This window comes from Triturus cristatus, chromosome 7 (genome assembly GCF_964204655.1).
Source record: "Triturus cristatus chromosome 7, aTriCri1.1, whole genome shotgun sequence".
NCBI lineage: Eukaryota > Metazoa > Chordata > Amphibia > Caudata > Salamandridae > Triturus > Triturus cristatus.
Genome location: NC_140590.1, coordinates 1,854,682,520 through 1,854,702,800, shown reverse-complemented (window position 1 = coordinate 1,854,702,800; position 20,281 = coordinate 1,854,682,520). Strand labels below are relative to the sequence as shown.

Genomic DNA, 20,281 nt, shown 5'->3' with positions numbered 1-20,281 from the left:
ATCCACCCAGTCACTCACATTGTCCGGTCGCTCGAAAAAGAAGGTCCGTTCCTCGTATTCCACTCGAAGCCTGGTAGGGAAAAGCATAGCATACTTCAATCCCATGTCCCGGAGACGTCGCTTAACCCCCTGAAAGCCCATCCTCTGTCTCTGGACAAGTTGAGTGAAGTCCGGGAAAAAATTGACAGAGGAGTTTTCAAAGTTCACCGAGCCGTGCACTCTCGAAGCCTGCAAAATCGCATCACGGTCTTTGAAATGAAAAAGTTTTGCGTTGATAGGCCTCGGAGACGCGCCAGGCTTGGGCTTACCGCCCGGGACACGATGTGCACGCTCCACAGCGAAAAACTTGCTCAGTCCAGAAGGGGCAAGATGGGTGAGGATTAAATCTTCGACCAGGAGGTCAACTGAACGAGTTTCGGGGTTCTCCGGAACACCTATGACGCGAAAGTTGTTACGTCTTGCCCTGTTCTCAAAATCCTCCAGCCGATGGGACATCAGGTCGTTGGCCGATTTCAGAGTGCCAAGGTCTGTCTGAAGTTCCGACACATCGGCCGTGAGGCTGAAAGTCTTCAAATCCAATGACTGCACCTTCTCGTTAGTCTTAGACAGGTCGGCCCTGATTAGAGTGACATCAATGGTGACCGTGTCAATTTTACGAGCCAGAGCCTCATATTGCTGGCCGATGGTCTCCTTCATGCCGGTGATGGCGCCCATAATGTCCTGCAGGGACAAGTCAACAGGGGCAGAAGGGTCGTCTCTGGCGTCCTCCGGGGTACTGCTGGAGAGCCCGGGAGATCCTTTGGCTTGAGTGTAACGGTCCATAACATTTGTCTGGAACAGTCCCCCACGAAGAGACGTCTTGGTCTTCCGCTTCTCAGGTTCACCCCTGCCCGTCATGTTGGAAGATGCACCCCGGAGGGGCCCGCAAGACCTGGTGAAAATGGCCACCGGCAGGTCGGGCACCAACCGGCCAAGAAGCTGGCTCGTACGGTCCGGAGAAAGGCACGACTTGACCAAAGAGGCTATAATGAGGAGGCAGCGATGACACTGAAATGGGGGGTGGATTGGTCCCCGGCCGAGCGAAGCGGTCTCTCAATCAGACCATGTCAGGATCCGGAAACGAAACCGAAAGTGGGGGTACGGCCACCGATGAGGTCCCACTGCCGTTGTTGTTCAACTACGTCCCGGCTCCACGAATCACCAAGTCCCCGGCACGGCCTTCAGGTGGGCCTCAAAAGTTCAAAGTGCTATAATTCTGGTCGCCCAAGTCCGATTCAAATTCTGGAAAGAGTTATGGACTCAGTCGAGGTTCACCTTCAAGAGTCCGTCCGAGAAATCAGGATATCATCAGGATAAATTGCGACGAGTGGCGAGGGTCCGGGGAGCCCTGTGCTCACGCGACCATCTTGGATGCTCGCTAAGCTCCTCCCCTCTGTGGTTATGTTTTTAACAATATATTTTTAAAATCATGTTCCATGGTGGTTCTCCCACCCTTTTATGATTTTTAACAAAATCAAATAAAAGTATATTTGACTTGACTTGACTACGAAAGACAAAAGAGTAGGAAAGGTAAAGAATGAATTCTGGAGAAGGAGGGAAAATGAGTATCAAGTATTTGTTATTAAATTGTAGGAAAAGTGAGTGATGAAATATAAGACACAGAAAAATGAGAAGAAATTAACAGAGAAAAAAGGAAAAGAAAAATGGAAAAAAGGACAAGTATACTACGTGAAAGCAATGCAGTATTTAGGGGGACAAAACTGTGTTCTGTGGATCTAGACTTTTGTGCTATATGCGCCGGGGAAGCCCCATCCAGCAACAAAGCAGATGAAAAGGATATAATAGAGCCACGTTTTAATAGTAATAAGTGAGCTTATATTTATAAGAATTAATAAGTATTGAAATATTGAGATATACAAAACATTGTATAAATAAGGAAAGACATAAAAGATATTAGAATATAATAAGAAAAAAGAGGAAGGAATATATAGGAGAGGGAAAATAGAAAGAGGAATATATAAAATGATACATGGGAGAACTTGCACGGTCTAATAATGGTTTTAAAAATTGGATATAATCCGGGTTAAATAATATGATAAATAAAATAATGCAATAGTTGTATAGTAATATAATTAAATGTTATTACGATTAGATAAATATTGATACATCAAAATAATATAATAAATGGATAGTGCAACGAAAAATTGGTAAATAAAAGAAGAGAAATGTAGGGAGAGGAAAGAATTGGAGCTGGGCGTCCAGGCTGTATACATCGATGAAGTTTTATAAAGTAATGAGGGAGGTCTATATTATTTTAAACTTTAGCTTATATATACTAATTGTTAATTCATATTATATATACAAATTCATATTCTAACACTATAAAATAGTTAAACTCTATAGTGTATATGCAAGAAAATAGGGATGGGGAGAAAGGATTTAAGAAAAGGAATATAATATAGTGTACCATAAAGGATTAATCTATCATCTCTTAACCAGATGAGAAAAAGACCTTTCTAGCTAAGCCATCTCTTTAGATTTAGAGTAGCGCCTGTCAGGTCCATCTCCATGATCTGACTGGGTGAGGGGGGGGGGGTGGGGGGGGAGGGGGCAGAAAGAAATCTAAACTGAAGAAAATCCGTCCCTTGCCAGTTTGAGCTTTGAAGTTTACCCATCAGGCTGACAGTGTGGGGCTTTTGGGCACTGGATGGAAATGCAATTGCTGCAGGTGCTACTGACCGTGGGAAGCAAGTGCGCTGCCACAATTTGAACCATCTGAAATCTCGCAGAGATATGTCCGGAGGATTATGTACAGACCCTTCCCCTAGTCAAGATGCGACCTATTGGTGGTGTAAATAATTTGTTGGGTTTCTTGAGCCTTGTATTCTCCCTGCCTACGAGATCAGTGGCGTATGTGACATTTTTGGAAGGCGCCTCTTGCATGCTACTCCTCAGATCATGAAGGGAAGTGTTTAGCCATTCAGGTCACTAGCAATTAAGATATTGAATAACATGAAATCCTAGTGGGACTTTATTACATTTTCTTCTCCTTTTGCTAATGGCTACCCCTGGAAGGAGCATGGTGTCTGGTGGATGGGGCCTCCCATTGTTTTGCATTGTTAAACGATGCATAGAGAGCATCTGAACTAGACATTAGTCAAGAGGATAAACATAGGCAAATGTCTTTCACCTCTCCCTCCACCTCGTGACCTTCCTGCTTCTCCCCCCACCTTGCATCAGAGAAGCCACCCCATGAGCATACTTTGTTTTTTTATAAGAGCTCCTGAGTAGATTAACCTGTTGTCTGAAAGTCATTATGAATTATCAAGCCTGGAAGCAAGGTGTGAAATGTTTGCATCAATTATGTCATTACTGAATAATAAAATTTTTATCTTTTACTTCTTATTAACCAAAAGCTCAGCTGCAGCACAACGGATGTGCTGCTTCCGTTTCATTCAATGCCTTTTCTTCCGCATGGCTATAGAGGGCAGATACTCTGTGTGCCCCCATGGAAGCTAAAGCCCACTGGACACCATGGATGTATACTTGGAATAGCAGTCTTGCCCCCACCCTAACAGTCTCCCACGCCACCACCCTAGCAGCCTCCACCCCCCTCCCCGGGGGGAATTGAATAGTTATTACTGTAAAGGTGTGTCGTCAAAAACAACTTTTTTTCAAAAACTCCGTCTCATGCATTATGCGTATTTCAAATTGCCGGGTGTTATAAATATCCCTGATGTCAGACTCTTGGACACAATAAAAAATAAAAGAATGGTATTCCTTGATAATCAATTACTGTCTTTTGTTTTTCATTCTTGTGTAATAAGTTGGTTTAATGTTTCCAAAGTACAATGATTGGCCCCTTTAACCATTATTGACCTTATTCACTCTGTCAAGTATTCTTTGATCTTGTGTTTTTCTTCTCTTTGTACTGTTTTATTCATGCCCATCGCTTTTATTGTTTTGTGTATTTGGGTTTATTTTGTAAAGCACCTCTGGCCTTGGGTCAGGGATTGCTTTAAAAATGGATCAGTAATGAAATCTATGCCCAGCACTCTGGTTGGGTTTCTTACCCTTTCGAATCACGCATTAATGTTTTATATAAAAGGGCCAACACTGGATGCATCCTGCAGTGATGACGACGACAGGGACTCCTTCTTCCTGGAAGCGAAGGACTCCGAAAGAAGCACAGGACTGGGCGGTGTCCGAGGTGAGCGGGTTGTAGTTCTCATTTTGGGGTACTGTGCATAAAAAATGGTAGTTGCCTTCTAACCCCTTGCCTTCCCTCTTCCGAAGTCCTGATTACTGCTTGTAGTGTTAGATGTACAAAACCTCTTGGAAAGACGGTCCTAACCGTGGAGAAGAGTAGCTCTTGGAAGCTCAGCGCAGATCTTCCATCCTTGGACATTGCGAGTACCTACCGAGGCAGTGTACTTGCTGCGGACATGCATCATCTTTGAACAGGAACGTGTTGTCAAACATATCCGAGATGTAAAGATTGTTCATTGACTCAAAAAGGGTAAATAACAAAAGGTTCCAGAACTAAAAGCAAAGCAGCAAGTGTTTTGGCTGCAGAGGCTGTGGCCTACACTAGCCATTTGGCTACACTACTCAAACAAAGTGAAGGCTTCAAACGTCTTTTTATGATCCGTATTTAGCTCCCCAAGCAGTGTAGTTTGGGGTGCATGGTCCAAACAGGGCAAAATGCCCTTCTGGTAAGGTGAGGAGACCTACATTTCCGTTAAGTATGGCACCTGGCCTCCCCTGGATTAAAGGCCCTGCAGGCATTCATACGCAATCAACTAGTGGACAAGAATCCTCCAGGGTATATCACCGTTCCTGAGAGGAGCGAAGGGACAGATCCACATGCATCCAGTAGACAGGACAGTCTCTTTGCGCTCTCATAAACAAATACTTTGTCAAAGTTGTCCAACAAACCTGATTCACTTTACGTTTGACCTGGCAAGGGCAGAGATGTCATGCAGTCCACTCCTGGACTCTGCTTAGTAAGTGGTCCAGTCTCCGGCTAGTGGTAATTTTGCATATAAGGGGCATGGTGAATAACAGGAATTTACAGGAGGTTGGTCCCATGTGTCCTTGGCCTTGCATTTTTGAGACGGTTTGAGCGGGCAGTATTGAGTCTTCAAAGCGGCAAGGTTCCGCGTAATTGGGAGAGCAAGATGTCTTATGGGAGGAAAGTTCCAAAGTTACTACAGTTGGATAAATTGTCTCACTTGGTCTGCTAATCATTGTAATTTCATGTAATGGGCAATGTATGGATAGACCTGTTTAATATAATTAGAGTTGGATGTTTTTATTTTTTTTAACAGAACGTGTATGTAGCATACCTGTTGTTCCGTTCAGAATAAAGGAAGAAGAAGCGTCCTGTTTCACTGCCTGTCGCGACTCGGGTACCAGAGGAGATCCCATCAGCCCCGCAGGTGAGCAGAGAGATCCCCCGAGCCCGCGCCTACACAGTGACAAACTATTTCTGATCTCTCATAACGTGATCGTCCATACTGGTTACATTAGGCACAGTAGTCCACTGAAAAAAATATGATGCACATTTTAAATTGGGTCTATCCATTGCTGGTCTAAAGGAGGTAAAAAAACAAGCATTTGCAATGCAATAGGTCTCGCATTATTAAAGTTTGAGCTATTGGCATTGCCAAATAATGCAACACCAATAGCTCAAACCTTTACTAAGCGAGACCTTTTGCATTGCAAATGCTGGTTTCCATTAGAAGTCTTTGCCCCTTCCGACCTCTAAATGCAGATCCTGGTGCTGAGCTGTGCAATTGCCCTAAGAAGGGGTGAAAAAACGACAAAGAATCATTAACATGCAAATGGTCTTTTAAAGACCTGTGAAGTACTTGGGTGCGGCTGTGTGTGTGCCCGGGAAGGTGTCTCAGCCAGGCTGACACACATGACGGAGAGGGAGGGGGGGGGGGGGGGGTTCTGAGGAATCCTGGAGCTGACGGCTTGTCAGAGCAGGGGGTACTGCAACACTAGTTCTCTTTATTTAGACCACGCCCCTACTTAGATAGGCCACACACCTTTGATGTTTGCTCTGCCCCTTTTAGAGCACCCCCAGTTTTTTTCCCCACTGAAAACCCTGCCAGAAGCCATCTTGCCATGCTTAGAGGCATCTTGGTATTACAAATGGAAAACAGAGTGGTTTGTCACAGCGCCATGACTCCAACGAAAGCGCCACCTGCAGAACCTCTGCCAACATTGAGACCCTCCAGATCCACATGCAGAAGCACCAATGCCCCCTGGTTCTGCACCCCTCGCTGCCTCCTCCTATAAGAGCAGAATCATACCATACAAACAAAAATCTACCAACCGTTTATTGTGCTGATTTGGGGAGTAGCAAGTGTGAAACACAAGTTGGCCTGTTACATGTCACTGAGGAGCACAGTGCCTCGTGTGAACCACCCCCTTCATTCTATCTTTATACATATATCTCAAGGTGTCTATGGGTGCGTAGTGTTACCACTAGATGACGGGCATTTGTGCATCTTGTTTATTTCTATTTTTTTCTGAGCTAGAAGGACCTTTGACTGTTCAGACACCACGTGACCCCAGCTGATGTTTAATGTTTCCGATAGGTGACGGTCAGTCAATGTGTGGCACCCAGCGGTACGTGGCAACAGATAACCCCGTGCCATCTCTGCCTGGCTACTACCGGACCTACAAGCAGAGAGTAAACAGGGGCACCTCAGTATCTATAGCAACCTGGAAGCAATCAAAACACAACAAACAACAGTGTTTCTTCCGGGGGAATTTCTGCAGCATATTTCTCATTTGAGAACAGATTAATTGTAACCCAGTGGTATTAATAATTCAAAACATTTATCACACAAACACTAACCATAGTTGACCCTCATGTTATTCATATTATAGGTCATACTTAATAGCTTGTAAATGAAGAAGGCTGCTACAGTAGTGTGCAAAAGGGGGCGCAGTGCTCGAGTGATAGCCATGTGAAACAAGCAATGGCCGCGCGTCCGTGAAAGTGAGACGGCCGCGCGGCGCGAAAGTTTAAGGAAACCAGTGGTGCACACGCACCACAGAGGGGCGAGGGAGAGCGGCAGCGAGGCGAACGCGCACTGCTGCGCATGCTACACACGAATGGCATTCGGCAGAGCAAAGGCAGGACATGTGCCCGCCTTTGCCCAATTGCGTGCCTTTTAAAAAAAACAGGAACCCCAATGGCTGCTTGCAAAAGCGAAACCACACGCACGAGCGTGTGGTCAGCTTCCAGAACCCCCTTACAATACGTCTCGCAACGCTAGGCGTGAGACCTAAAAAGGAGGGATGCCCAGGGCACAGGATGACTTTGCAAAACAAGTTTAACACTTTTTAGTGCCCAGCACTTTATAATTCTGCTCTTTAGTAATAACCTTTTTGGTTCCGATTAGCTTGGTTTTATCCTGTAAATGCATCACCAGTAATGAAATGCTATCAATTTTAGCTACTGAAGTTTTAAGTCAAAAACCTGGCGCACTGTCAAAAATGTTAGCAGATTGGCTTACGTTCGAGGCATGTGGGCTGCTGAATTCATATCTGTGCATAGATCGCCGCCTAGTGTTGGGTCCGGATGTTTGCACGTTGTTGTCCTGGAAGAGTCTTCGAAGTATCCTTGGATAGGTGACTCCTCCCCTGGACTACAGTGCGCATGGGCATCCTCTCCATCCTCAGATTGTTTTTTTCCGCCATTGGGTTCGGATGTGCTATCTTAGCTCAAGTTAGGAAAATATTTGGTCGAGGCCAAAAGGCCTTTAGTTCGCGTCGGTACTGTTTATCGATCGGGTTTCGATAGAATTTGTTAGTTTACTAACTTTTCAGCACCGACTTCTTTCGCATTTACCTGTCCATCGACGACTTCGACGATGGAATCCAGGACGCCATTCAAAAGGTGTCCGGTATGCAATGCGAAGTACCCACACATCGACGTCCATCCGGTGTGCAACAAATGCCTTTCACCGGACCACGACGAGTCGACATGCATGGCCTGTGCCGGGTTCCGTTCCAAGAAGACTCTAAGGAACCGAAGAGCGGCGAGACTCGAGGCGCGGCACGCGGCACCGGCCCCGGCAGACATCTTCGACGAGGCCGACGTCGAAGACTTGGAAGCCATACCCTCCAGTTCCGTTTCCGAACACGACCCCGGATCGGACGGGGGCGACGAGTCACTCTTCCACAGAGGTGAAGACGACACCGAGGTAGGAGACGACGAGGAGGCCTTAGGGGCCGAGGAGGGTAGCTCCGATGATGAACAAGGCCTACCTGTTCAAACCGAAGAAACACCAGCGCCACGGCCTTTGGCTCCGGTCGAGGGATCGCCTTCGGGCCTTACCCGAGACCCATCCCGTAGTTCTTCGGCCCCGCCCTCGGGCCCGGCCTCGGACGTTCAGCGGCAGCCATTACCGCATAAGCCAGCTGGTTTCCCTACCACAAAACCGAAACCGAAAGCTGCTCCGGTTCAAACGAAACCGAAACTGAAAGTGGCCTTGGTCGGATCGAGGCCTTCGACGCCTTCGACGCCAGCGCAACGCGTCGGCACCGACCGCACCAAGAGGGACTTCGGTGCCGAACTGGAATCGGGCGACATCGGAGTCGGCAAAGGGAAAAAGGCCATCGGCACCGAGAAACCTACTCGGCTACCGAAGGCAATACCGCCTGCTTCGTCACGCGTCGCTCCCTCGACGACGCCGAAGCCTCACGTACCGGGGACGTCGGTGGTGATCTCCACACCTCGACTCGAAGACCCGCCGGTGCAGAAAAAATCCACGCCCGGCTCTACGAACCTGCCCGGTGCCAAAGCCTCAAAGACGCCCCAAGTGCGGCCTGGTGCGACACAAAGCAACAAAACCACGGCGGCCCTCAAGGACCCGATAGGAGCTCCAGCACCCTCAACGGGGCCAGCCAACATTACCTTCGGCTTGCCTCCGTCAACAATCCCGAAGATGTTCCAACTCAGGACACGGGTTACCCAGACTCCGGTTCCACCGGACGAGACGTCGACGTCATGTGTCATCGACGCCGACACTGGCAGGATGATTCTCCACGACCGAAGAATAACTTCGGAACCGCCATTGGACCCTTTCAGGATCCCACTAAAAAGGAAGCTGCCTGTGGAATCAGAACCTCTCCTTTATGAACCGTTCCATTCCTCCTACCAGGATCCACACCGGTTCTCCCCCGCACGCTCCGACACGGATGCATTGGAGGACTACATGGGGGACCAAGCACCCTACCATGTAGACACAGACCCTGATGACCAGCAGGACCCTGATCAAACTTGGGGCGACCCTGCGGACCCCAGTGCACCTCTCGATACACAGGACCCACGACTCTATGGGGCGAAAACATCTCCCACGGAGGATACTGCGGCGTTCAACGCACTTATTGAACGTGCGGCAAATAACCATGGGGTACAGCTTCACTCGGATACCATCGAGGATGACTTTCTAATGGACACCTTTGCATCCTCAGAAAGACATGTGAAAACTTTGCCAATGCTGAAGGGGTCCTCAAGCCGGCTAAGGACATTTTCAGGGAACCCACCAGGGCACGAGTGATAAACCCCAGGATTGATAAAAAATACAGATCAGCACCTGGGGATCCTACTTACATCAAAGGACAATTACCACTCGACTCCATCGTCGTAGCGAATGCTCGCAAGAGGGCACACTCGCAAACGACAGGTGACGCTCCTCCCCCGGACAAAGAGTCCAAGGTGCTAGAGACCTCCGGCAAACGAGTTGCCGCCCAGGCTGCCAACATATGGCGCATAGCCAACACTCAAGCGCTCCTCGCTCGCTACGATAGAGCGCACTATGACACATTGGAATACCTCCTCCAACATCTCCCTGACCACTTCAAAGAAGGTGCGGAAATTCTTATCAGAGAGGGACAGCTACTCACAAATGCTTCCATCAAATGTGCGCTAGATGCTGCAGACACGGCTGCCAGGGCCATAAACACAAGCGTCATGCTGCGACGCCATGCCTGGCTACGAATCTCAGGATTCAAGCCTGAGGTACAAAACAACATACTGAACCAGCCCGTCAACCCCGACTATTTATTCGGCCCAGAGGTTGACACCACCCTCGAAAAGATAAAAAAGGACACGGACACTGCAAAGTCCATGGGCGCTCTCCAAACTCAGTCCTTTCGGAGCGGCTCCTTTCGTCGCCCCGGAAACAAGGGAGCAGGTAGAGGACAGGGGTCACAACAAACGTATAACAAAGGCAATACACAGACCACCTACGATAAAAACACCCGAGGTGGATATCGTGGCTCCAGTACAAAGGGCAGAGGACGTGGCTACGGCAACACCAAGTCCTCCCCCAAGAACAAGCAGTGACGCCCTCTCCCTTCCTCCCGACCACATAACACCTGTCGGGGGAAGACTGCAAAGGTTCCTGTCCACGTGGAACTCCATCACCACGGACAGGTGGGTCAAAGATATTATAAAATACGGTTACTGTCTGGAGTTAACCTCCACTCCACCCACAATACCACCAAGAAACCGTCCTATGTCCTCAGAGCACTTAACGCTCTTACAGCAAGAGGTAGAAAGTATGCTTCTAAAAGGCGCTATCGAGGTCGTACCCATCCACGAGCAGGGTACGGGGGTTTACTCCCTCTACTTCTTAATTCCGAAAAAGGACGGGTCGCTCAGGCCTATATTAGACCTGAGACCCCTGAACCAGTACATTCTTTCAGAGCACTTTCACATGCTCACTCTACAGCAAGTCCTTCCGCTTCTCAAGCAGGGAGACTTCCTAGCCTCACTGGACCTCAAGGATGCGTACTTTCACATACCCATCCACCCCTCACACAAAAAATACCTCAGGTTCACTGTTCAGGGACGGCACTATCAGTTCAAAGTCCTTCCCTTCGGCGTGACAACAGCGCCCAGGGTTTTCACGAAGTGCCTAGCTACGGTGGCAGCACATTTACGGAGACAGCATATACACGTCTACCCCTACCTAGACGACTGGCTCGTTCAAGCGAAGTCAGCCCAGCAATGTGCAAGCCACATGTCCCGCACCATTCACCTTCTTCACAGTCTGGGATTCTCACTAAATTACCCAAAGTCCCATCTCCAGCCCGCACACGTACAACAGTACCTAGGTGCGACTATAGACACTCTGGCGGCCACAGCTCAGCCAAATTTAGTGAGGATCAACAGCATACAACTGCTGATCTCCAAGTTCAAACCCAATCACTCGCTTCCAGCGCGAGTGTTTATGCAGTTGATAGGCATGATGGCCTCCTGCATCTTCATAGTCCCGCACGCGAGGTTACATATGCGCCCACTTCAGGAGTGCCTAGCACGTCAGTGGAATCAGGCTCAAGGACAGTTGAAAGACCTAGTGTTGGTGAGCGGTCGGGCATACAACTCTCTGCATTGGTGGAATCCACAAAACCTTTGCAAGGGCCGACCGTTCCAAGAGCCTGTCCCACAGATAGTACTGACAGCGGACGCGTCTCTCCAGGGATGGGGAGCTCATGTACTCCACTACACAGTGCAGGGACTATGGACAACACAACAAAAGAAGATGCACATCAACCTTCTGGAACTGATGGCAATCTTCCTAGCCATGAAGGCATTCAAAGTACATCTATGCAACAAGGTCGTGTTGATCCGGACGGACAACATGACCGCAATGTACTACATACAGAAACAGGGAGGAACACACTCTCCACAGTTGTCTCATCTGGCTCAGAGCATGTGGAAGTGGGCCATTCAAAGGAACATGTTCCTCATGGCGGAACACCTCCCTGGCAAGGACAACCAGATGGCGGATCTGCTCAGCAGACACAGCCACCAGATGCACGAGTGGGAGTTACACCCATCAGTACTCCAACCGTACTTCCAGCAGTGGGGTCATCCAGAGATAGACCTATTCGCGACAAGCGAAAACGCAAAATGCCAAAGCTTCGCCGCCAGATTCCCACATCCGCAGTCGCAGGGCAATGCGATATGGATGAACTGGTCCGGCAGATTTGCGTACGCTTTTCCCCCAGCGCCGTTGATACCGCTGGTGGCTCGCAAACTCCGACAACACTCCCTGACACTCGTCCTAGTTGCTCCCACGTGGGCACGCCAGCCGTGGTACACCACCTTCCTCGAACTTTCCGTGGTGCCGCATCAAAGGCTGCGGATCAAACCCGCGCATTTGACGCAGAACCATGGAGAGGTTCAGCACCCAGATCCGCAACAGCTGAACCTGGCGATCTGGCTCCTGAAGTCCCAGAGTTTGGCTATCTCAACCTGCCACCTGACTGTATGGACATCATCAAGGAGGCCAGGAGACCCACTACCAGAGCTTGCTATGCAGCCAAATGGAAAAGGTTCGTCATCTATTGCGATAATAATGACATCAACCCGCTGGACGCATCCATCCACAACATCATCTGTTACCTCTTACACCTATACCGATGCAGTCTGGCGTACACCTCTATACGTGTCCATTTGACCGCAATATCAGCCTATCTGCAAACCAGGCAGCACCTCTCTCTATTCAGAGTGCCTGCCATCAAAGCATTCTTGGAAGGGCTCAAACGAGTCATTCCACCTAGTCACCCACCGGCTCCAATGTGGAACCTCAACTTGGTCCTCACACGCCTGATGGGTCCACCCTTTGAACCTCTACACTCATGCGAGATTCAATTCCTTACCTGGAAAGTGGCCTTCCTGGTAGCGATCACTTCCCTAAGAAGAGTTAGTGAACTCCAGGCACTAACCGTTCAAGAGCCATTTATTCAGGTTCACGCCAACAGGGTCGTACTACGTACCAACCCCAAATTCATGCCCAAGGTAATATCGCAGTTCCACATGAATCAGACTATTGAACTGCCCGTTTTCTTCCAAAACCCACAAACTGTTGCAGAAAGGGCACTACATACACTAGATGTACGGAGGGCCCTCATGTACTACATCGACAGGACTAAACCCTTCAGGAAGACAAAACAACTGTTCGTTGCCTTTGCCCCACACCACAAAGGTAACGCCATCTCCAAAGCAGGGATAGCCAGATGGATAGTTAAGTGTATTCAAATCTGTTATCAAAAGGCAAAACGCACATTAACTATTCCACCACGAGCCCACTCAACACGTAAGTTGGGGGCTTCCATGGCCTTCCTAGGAAATATTCCCCTGCATGATATATGCAGAGCAGCCACATGGTCCACTACACACACATTTACAAAACACTATTGTGTAGATGTGCAGTCAAAACAGCAGGCAGCTGTAGGACAGGCTGTTCTCAAGACACTTTTTCAGACCGCTGCAGCTGGCACGGGTAGCCGCCGCTAATAGAGGGCACTGCTATGTATTCTATGCACAGATATGAATTCAGCAGCCCACATGCCTCGAACTGAATATGCTACTTACCAGTATGCATCTGTTCTTGGCATGTAGGGCTGCTGACATTCATATCGCCCTCCCTCCTCCCCGGCGCCTGTCGCAGCTGCAGCTCTCAGAATTACTGCAAGCATGGTCATCACTTTCTGTATCTACTCCATCACTGCCACAATGGCGAAAAACAATCTGAGGATGGAGAGGATGCCCATGCGCACTGTAGTCCAGGGGAGGAGTCACCTATCCAAGGATACTTCGAAGACTCTTCCAGGACAACAACGTGCAAACATCCGGACCCAACACTAGGCGGCGATCTATGCACAGATATGAATGTCAGCAGCCCTACATGCCAAGAACAGATGCATACTGGTAAGTAGCCTATTCAGTCGAGATACACAAGCCTTAGGTTATAGTAAACATTATTTGGCATGTACATACGCGGCAAGGCCCAACTTGATTTCGGCATTTGATGATAATTCACTGTCAAATGTCTAAGCTACTTAATAGATGCAATTTAAATGAGCATGCCATGAGTCTTATCGGTTTTAAATTCTACATGAGTTACAATGCAATAGGTCTCGCAATGACATTGTTTTGAGCTATTGGTTATTGAAAATGTTATATTTTTTTTCCCCTTTGTGAGGCATTAATCAAGTAATTGCATTGTAAATGACAATGCCTTTTATTTAGGTTTTAAAAACGAAAACAAAAATAAAAGGCATTGTTATTTGCAATGTCAATAGCTCAATTCTTGTAAATGCGAGACCTATTGCATTGCAAATGCTTGTTTCTCTGAGTAATTTACTCTTGCTCTAGAGACAAACGTCACTTACTCTGGGATTCTCGGACCAAGAAATACTTTTGAAAATAAATTTTAAAAGTCAGAGCCAGTGTTAACTGAGTATTCTGGTGTAAACTGCCTTGTAAAGTCAGAGCTCAAGTGACAACTGCACTGAAACTGTCGTGTGGTAACAGAATTTAGTGGAAACGCTCACTGCCCCTTAATTCTGCAAATCTTTACACCTACACTAACTAACATCACAGCATTAAACACGGACAAAAATTGTCCTCACTCCTTCCTGCACAAAATGATTCTCAGACATTTATTAATATATATACATAAAATGACAGTTCTGCATGTGTGCACGCTTAAATTCATGTACATTGGCACTCAATGGAAATAACACACACATCTGCTGACACTCACATATATATTAATAAACATACATATGCACTAACAGAAACTTGTCCACTGGGGCGCACACACACTAGCTGGCACTCATATTATTTTAGGTTTTTGCATTTTTATATAGCGCCCAATTGTTTAACTTGTGAGTGCCTGCTACCCCCTTAGAAATTGGACTCCAGAGGTGTCCATAATTGTAATGGTAATAATCCACCTTTCTTTCAAGCAGTTGGTACTTGTGCAAGAAACCTTACAATAAAGTGTTCTGTTTATGTCCCTCGCAACCCCTCGGTCTGGGGTATAAAATGGCTGGTCTGTCACCTGTGGCCGTAATGCCACATAGTTCATGGCTACACGGCCCCCTCGTGTGCTTTATGTAATGCCGCTTTCAAACCTCGCCGGCTCCCCCGGGGCGCTGGCGCCAGCGTTCTGCCCCCATTAGTGGCAGAGAAGGCAACAACTTCATTTCTGGGCAATCCAGATCAAAGTCATTAGACTGCTATTGTCAATGTGTTTTCACACCCATAATCCGAAATGCAAATTGGTACAAAGCAGGCAGTGCTTGAGAGCAAACGGATTTAGAGGTGCTGTTATCCATCGGGCTTGACTGCTGCGTCACCCTGGGCCTGGCTATAACATAAACAGAGATTTATGAAGGGATATGGTCAGAGGCAAAGTGGTCCGTGAGATTATGGGGGTCTGTGCTGGAGACGTGCGCCGCTAGGCAGTCACCCCCACCCCTGACTGGACCCAGACCACGTGGGTCCCTGGAGACCGGTGGCGGAGCGCCGAGGCCTACACTAATCATTTGTTAATTTGGTGTATTCAAGACAAAGGCGGCCGCCCTTGTAGTCTAATAGGGTCGCCATTCTCTCGTCTGTCCGAGCAAGGGGAGGCCAAAGGTTGTCATTCTTAGAACCAGATCAGACAAGCCATGCTCTCACGGGTTCTGCACTCTGGTGCATGGTTGTGGCTGGAGAGGGATTCCTTCAGCTAGTTTGTAGGTACCGGTCGCCATGGTTGTGGTGAATGGCATACAAATATTAAAAAGAAGGTGCCACTTAATGACAGAACTTACATCTCTGTATATAGCCAGGTTACATTCTGTTCACTATGCTGTCACAGCGGAGTGAGAAAGAAATATGCAGGAGTACTCCTTTAGAAACACCTGATATCTCTATGTGTAACTAAATGGTAATGGTAAAACACGTATGCTTAACACACTTCTGTAGTGTCAAGCACCTCTGAGCAGTGCCTGTCATACTGAAAGTGTGCCTGGTAGTGAACATACAAAGGACAGTGGATTAGTAAGCATTTGTGGCATGTGAGCAGAAACAGTTTTATAGTTCTTTGCCTCTGGTGCTGGTTTGTTGCGTTATTCACAGCTCTCGTGACATGTCATAGAGTTAGTCTGGTAGTTTAAAGGGGGGAAAAATAATTGCAAAATCTATTTCAACACAAAGTCGACAACAAAATGTGGCCTAACGGCTAGAGCGGTCGACCTCCAAGCCGGGAACCGGGTTTGATCTCGGCAGGGACGCTCAATATCCTGTGATCCTGAGCAAATCACGAAATCTCCCTGTGCCTAACAAAATGAATGTGTCCGTCTGTAACGCAACTGGTGCTATGTAAAGCGCTCCGATTCCTTCGGATCGAGTTCGCGCTATACAAAACAAAACAAACAAATAGGAAAAATTAAATGCCCTGCTACTACAGGCTATTGCATAGGCAATTCTGTGATGAAAGAAAATCACAAAAGTATACATCAGGTTTCAGAAGTCCCAATGAAACAAAAGCACTACGATAAAGAAGCACTTTGCTCTCAAAGCTCAATCTGACCAAAACCATGCACAAATTGCTTAAGCAAAGGAAAGCCGCTCACCTCTGTGTCCTACCTGTAATCCATTCTACGGGACAACGTTTCTTTATTTAAAACCACCTTTTAGCGTCAGTGCTAAGTAAAATACTTTAATATTGAGAGCCACTGGACACTGCACTATTAATAATCGACCAGGTATTGCTTTCTATACATTAGAAGGAGTGGGAACTTGTGAGGAGCCACTGCACATTATTGGCTGCACCCTACAGCTGCCGGAGGAAGGAAGTAAGGGCTTTGGAAACAAGCATTGGCCACACGCGCGCCTCGCGCTTAAAGTAAAAAAAAACAAGAGAGCTATGTAGAGAGGCTGTTAGCAGGGTTAAGAGCTGTAGAGAAAGAGGGTTTAAGAGAGGGCTAGAGAGAAAGCTGGAGAGAGAGGTTTAGAGCTAGAGGTACAGAGAGGAATAGAGTGTGAGTATAGAGAGCGATGGGTAGAGAGACAGGTATACTGTGAGCAAGAGTGTGAATTTGAGAGAGTCCGAGAGAGTTTGCGAGAGGTAGATATAGGTTGAAAGGAAGAGATACAGTTAGAGAGAGAGAGGTATAGAGGAGAGGTATAGAGAGAGTGGTAGAGCGAGATGTGATAAGAGAGAGTGAGAGGTAGAGAGCAATGGGGTTTTGGGGGTGGGGGGGATGGTTGTGGATGGTTGTGGAGGAAGGAAGGCAGCTGAGAAAAGTAGCAAAGGGCAGCTGGCCGATTGCCTTGGCACTGATGTATGCCTGTGTATATCTACCTATTCATGGCTAAAGTTTCTTTGCAGAACAAATAAAAGTAGAAAAGAATGCGTGTGTGTGCCTGTGTGAATGTGTGTGTGTGTACAGTTGAGTGAAGTTTGCATCAATTTGGAAACTGATACCTGCCAAAGCATTAAGCATGGATTGCGAGGGGTAGAGCGAGTGGTAGAGGGAGATGTTAACCATGCCTGGATGGCTCTGCCTCTGCCTCCTCCGTCTCTGCGAAGAGGTGGGGAGAGAAGGGAGGGGGAAGGTCAATCCGAGGAGCAGAAAGGAAACTGATTAGAAGGAAGGGGGTAGTGCGAAAAGAGCGGGGAGAGAAGGGAGGGTGTGATACAAACAAAGGAGCCAAAGCTATAGAGAAGGGAGGGGGGAGTGGGAGCAGCTGTGCACGTGCATGTGATCGTGCACTCAAGGTTTAGGCCAGCCAAAACTGTGGGTAGCACTTTGAAAATCCCACATATAAAATGTCTCTTCGAGCCTTTGGCTCAGCGAGACCTAATGATGACATCTGGTTAGACAGTTTTCCTTTAAATAGCCATTGCCTGTTCTCTTTTCCTCTTCCTGACCGAAACTTTGTTATGTTTCCCTACTTTACTGTTATGTTTTTTTCAGGGCAGACATTCTTTGGATAACATATTTTTGGATGATTCCTAACTATAAGACCGTATCAGCAAGGGAGCTGGTGTGAATAACAAAGGCATGAATCACTATTTTTTGTTGTTGTATCTTTAACTAACTTTTTTAAACTTTCACTGTGTTGGTGCAGTCTCCTGATTCTGTGCTGAAGACATTCTTTACTACCTGTGCAGATCGTCTCTTCTAGCATTCCACTTGCCACTTTTTTTGTTTTACCTGTTGTCTTCATTCTAGTGTTGTGGGACACTCTAGACGTGCCACAGTGTGCATCTTTGCCACACAAGTCCCATTTCTGTTTCCACTCTTAAACTAGAGAGAGGACTTGCCGTGCACTTATCAATCATTCAATCAATCGATCAGGTGACTTGTAAAGCGCGACTACTCACCTGTAAGGGTCTCAAGGCACTAAGGGGGGGGGGGGGGGGGGGGGTGCTGCTGGTCCGCCAAAGGCACTGTGGTGCAGTCGAAGAGCCAGGTCTTGAGGTCCTTCTTGAATTGAGGCAGTGACGGTGATTGCCTGAGATGGAGATGTAAGGTGTTCAAGGTCTTTGCTGTGAGGTAGGCGAAGAACCTTCCTCCAGCAGTGGTCTCGCGGATATGTGGGACAATGGCCAAGGCCAGATGGGCGGAACGGAGATCTCTGGTGGGTGCGTGGAAGGAGAGGTGGTGGTTAAGGAACACAGGTCCACGTTGTGTAGGGCTTTGTAGACGTGTGTGAGGAGCTTGAAGGTGATTCTTTTGTTGACTGGGAGCCAGTGGAGGTCTCTCAGGTGGCCAGTGATGTGGCTGCAGCGGGGGATATTGAGGATGAGTCTGGCGGAGGTGTTCTGAATGTTCTGCAGTTTCTTGAGGAGTTTATGGGTGATACCGGCATAGAGTTCGTTGCTGTAGTCTAGTCTGCTGCTGATGAGTGCGTGGGTGACTGTCTTTCTGGACTCTGTGGGGATCCACTTGAAGATCTTTCAGGGGCACATTATTCCCCTTTAAGAGGATCCCTGTGAGCTTCAAGTTCACTTTCCATTTCCAGTTGTTGAATCTGAGAGTTCTTGCTTGCCAGTGCTCCTGTCCGTGACCTTGGGTGACAAACCGCAAAGGAGCTTTCAGAAGTACTACTGAGAAAGAGGTTTTTTCTCCAGCCATATCTTGCTTGATTTGAGGATCGCATTTGATTGGACAGAAGTTGTGTGCTTCCACTGAAAAAGAGTACTTGTGTTGCACATTTTGCTCTGTGGGAAAGCGTATGCTCAATACAGCAGGACTGCTTTATTAAAGTTGCAACCGGTGATCAAAGCTATAATCCTAATCTGTTTATTATGAAGAGTCACAATAAAAGCAATAGGCCTGATGTATTTATCGTTGTTATCTTATGTTTCATTTGTTGTTTATTGTGAAAAGCGCATCATAAAGTCAAGAGGTATTTAAAAGTCTAATGGTATTAATTCATACTGAAACCTCTGAGAGGTATTTTGTTTCATGGAACTTCACAAATTACTTTTGTAGGCAAGGGTATTTTTTGTCGGTTACGCCCTCTGATAATCCTGTGACTAGAAGATTTTTGCAGTGATAATCCTTGTGTTGGGGCGTCGTGAGATTGTCTTATAACTGTATGCATGATGGTTTCTACCTTGTGTGCGCTTCAGTATGCATGATGGTTTCTACCTTTTGCGCGCTTCAGTATGCATGATAGTTTCTACCTTGTGCACGCTTGAGTATACATGATGGTTTCTACCTTGTGTGCGCTTCAGTATGCATGATGGTTTCTGCCTTGTGTGCGCTTCAGTATGCCTGATGGTTTCTGCCTTGTGCACGCTTCAGTATGCATGATAGTTTCTACCTGGTGCGCGCTTGAGTATGCATGATGGTTTCTACCTTGTGCGCGAGCCTCAGTCTGCATGGTGGTTTCTACCTTGTGCGTGCCTTAGTCTGCATGATGGTTTCTGCCTTGTGTGCGCTTCAGTATGCATGATGGTATCTACCTTGTGTGCGCTTCAGTATGCATGATGGTTTCTACATTGTGCGTACTTCAGTCTGCATGATGGTTTGTACCTGGTGCGCTTCAGTATGCATGATGGTATCTACCTTGTGCGTGCCTCAGTATGCATGGTGGTTTCTACCTTGTGCGTGCCTTAGTCTGCATGATGGTTTCTGCCTTGTGTGCGCTTCAGTATGCATGATGGTATCTACCTTGTGTGCGCTTCAGTATGCATGATGGTTTCTACATTGTGCGTACTTCAGTCTGCATGATGGTTTGTACCTGGTGCGCTTCAGTATGCATGATGGTATCTACCTTGTGCGTGCCTCAGTATGCATGGTGGTTTCTACCTTGTGCGTGCCTTAGTCTGCATGATGGTTTCTGCCTTGTGTGCGCTTCAGTATGCATGATGGTATCTACCTTGTGTGCGCTTCAGTATGCATGATGGTTTCTGCATTGTGTGTACTTCAGTCTGCATGATGGTTTGTA

General features: G+C 47.4%; 1 protein-coding gene across 1 annotated transcript in view; it reads left to right on the top strand.

The window, feature by feature from the left end:
• LOC146813457 (uncharacterized) overlaps positions 1-20,281 on the top strand; it is a 123,604-nt gene that overhangs the window by 53,825 nt on the left and 49,498 nt on the right. The window contains exons 4-5 of the mRNA XM_085620218.1: positions 4,109-4,210; positions 5,331-5,441. Coding sequence (XP_085476344.1) covers positions 4,109-4,210; positions 5,331-5,441 — 213 coding nt within the window. The remainder of the gene's footprint in view (positions 1-4,108; positions 4,211-5,330; positions 5,442-20,281) is intronic.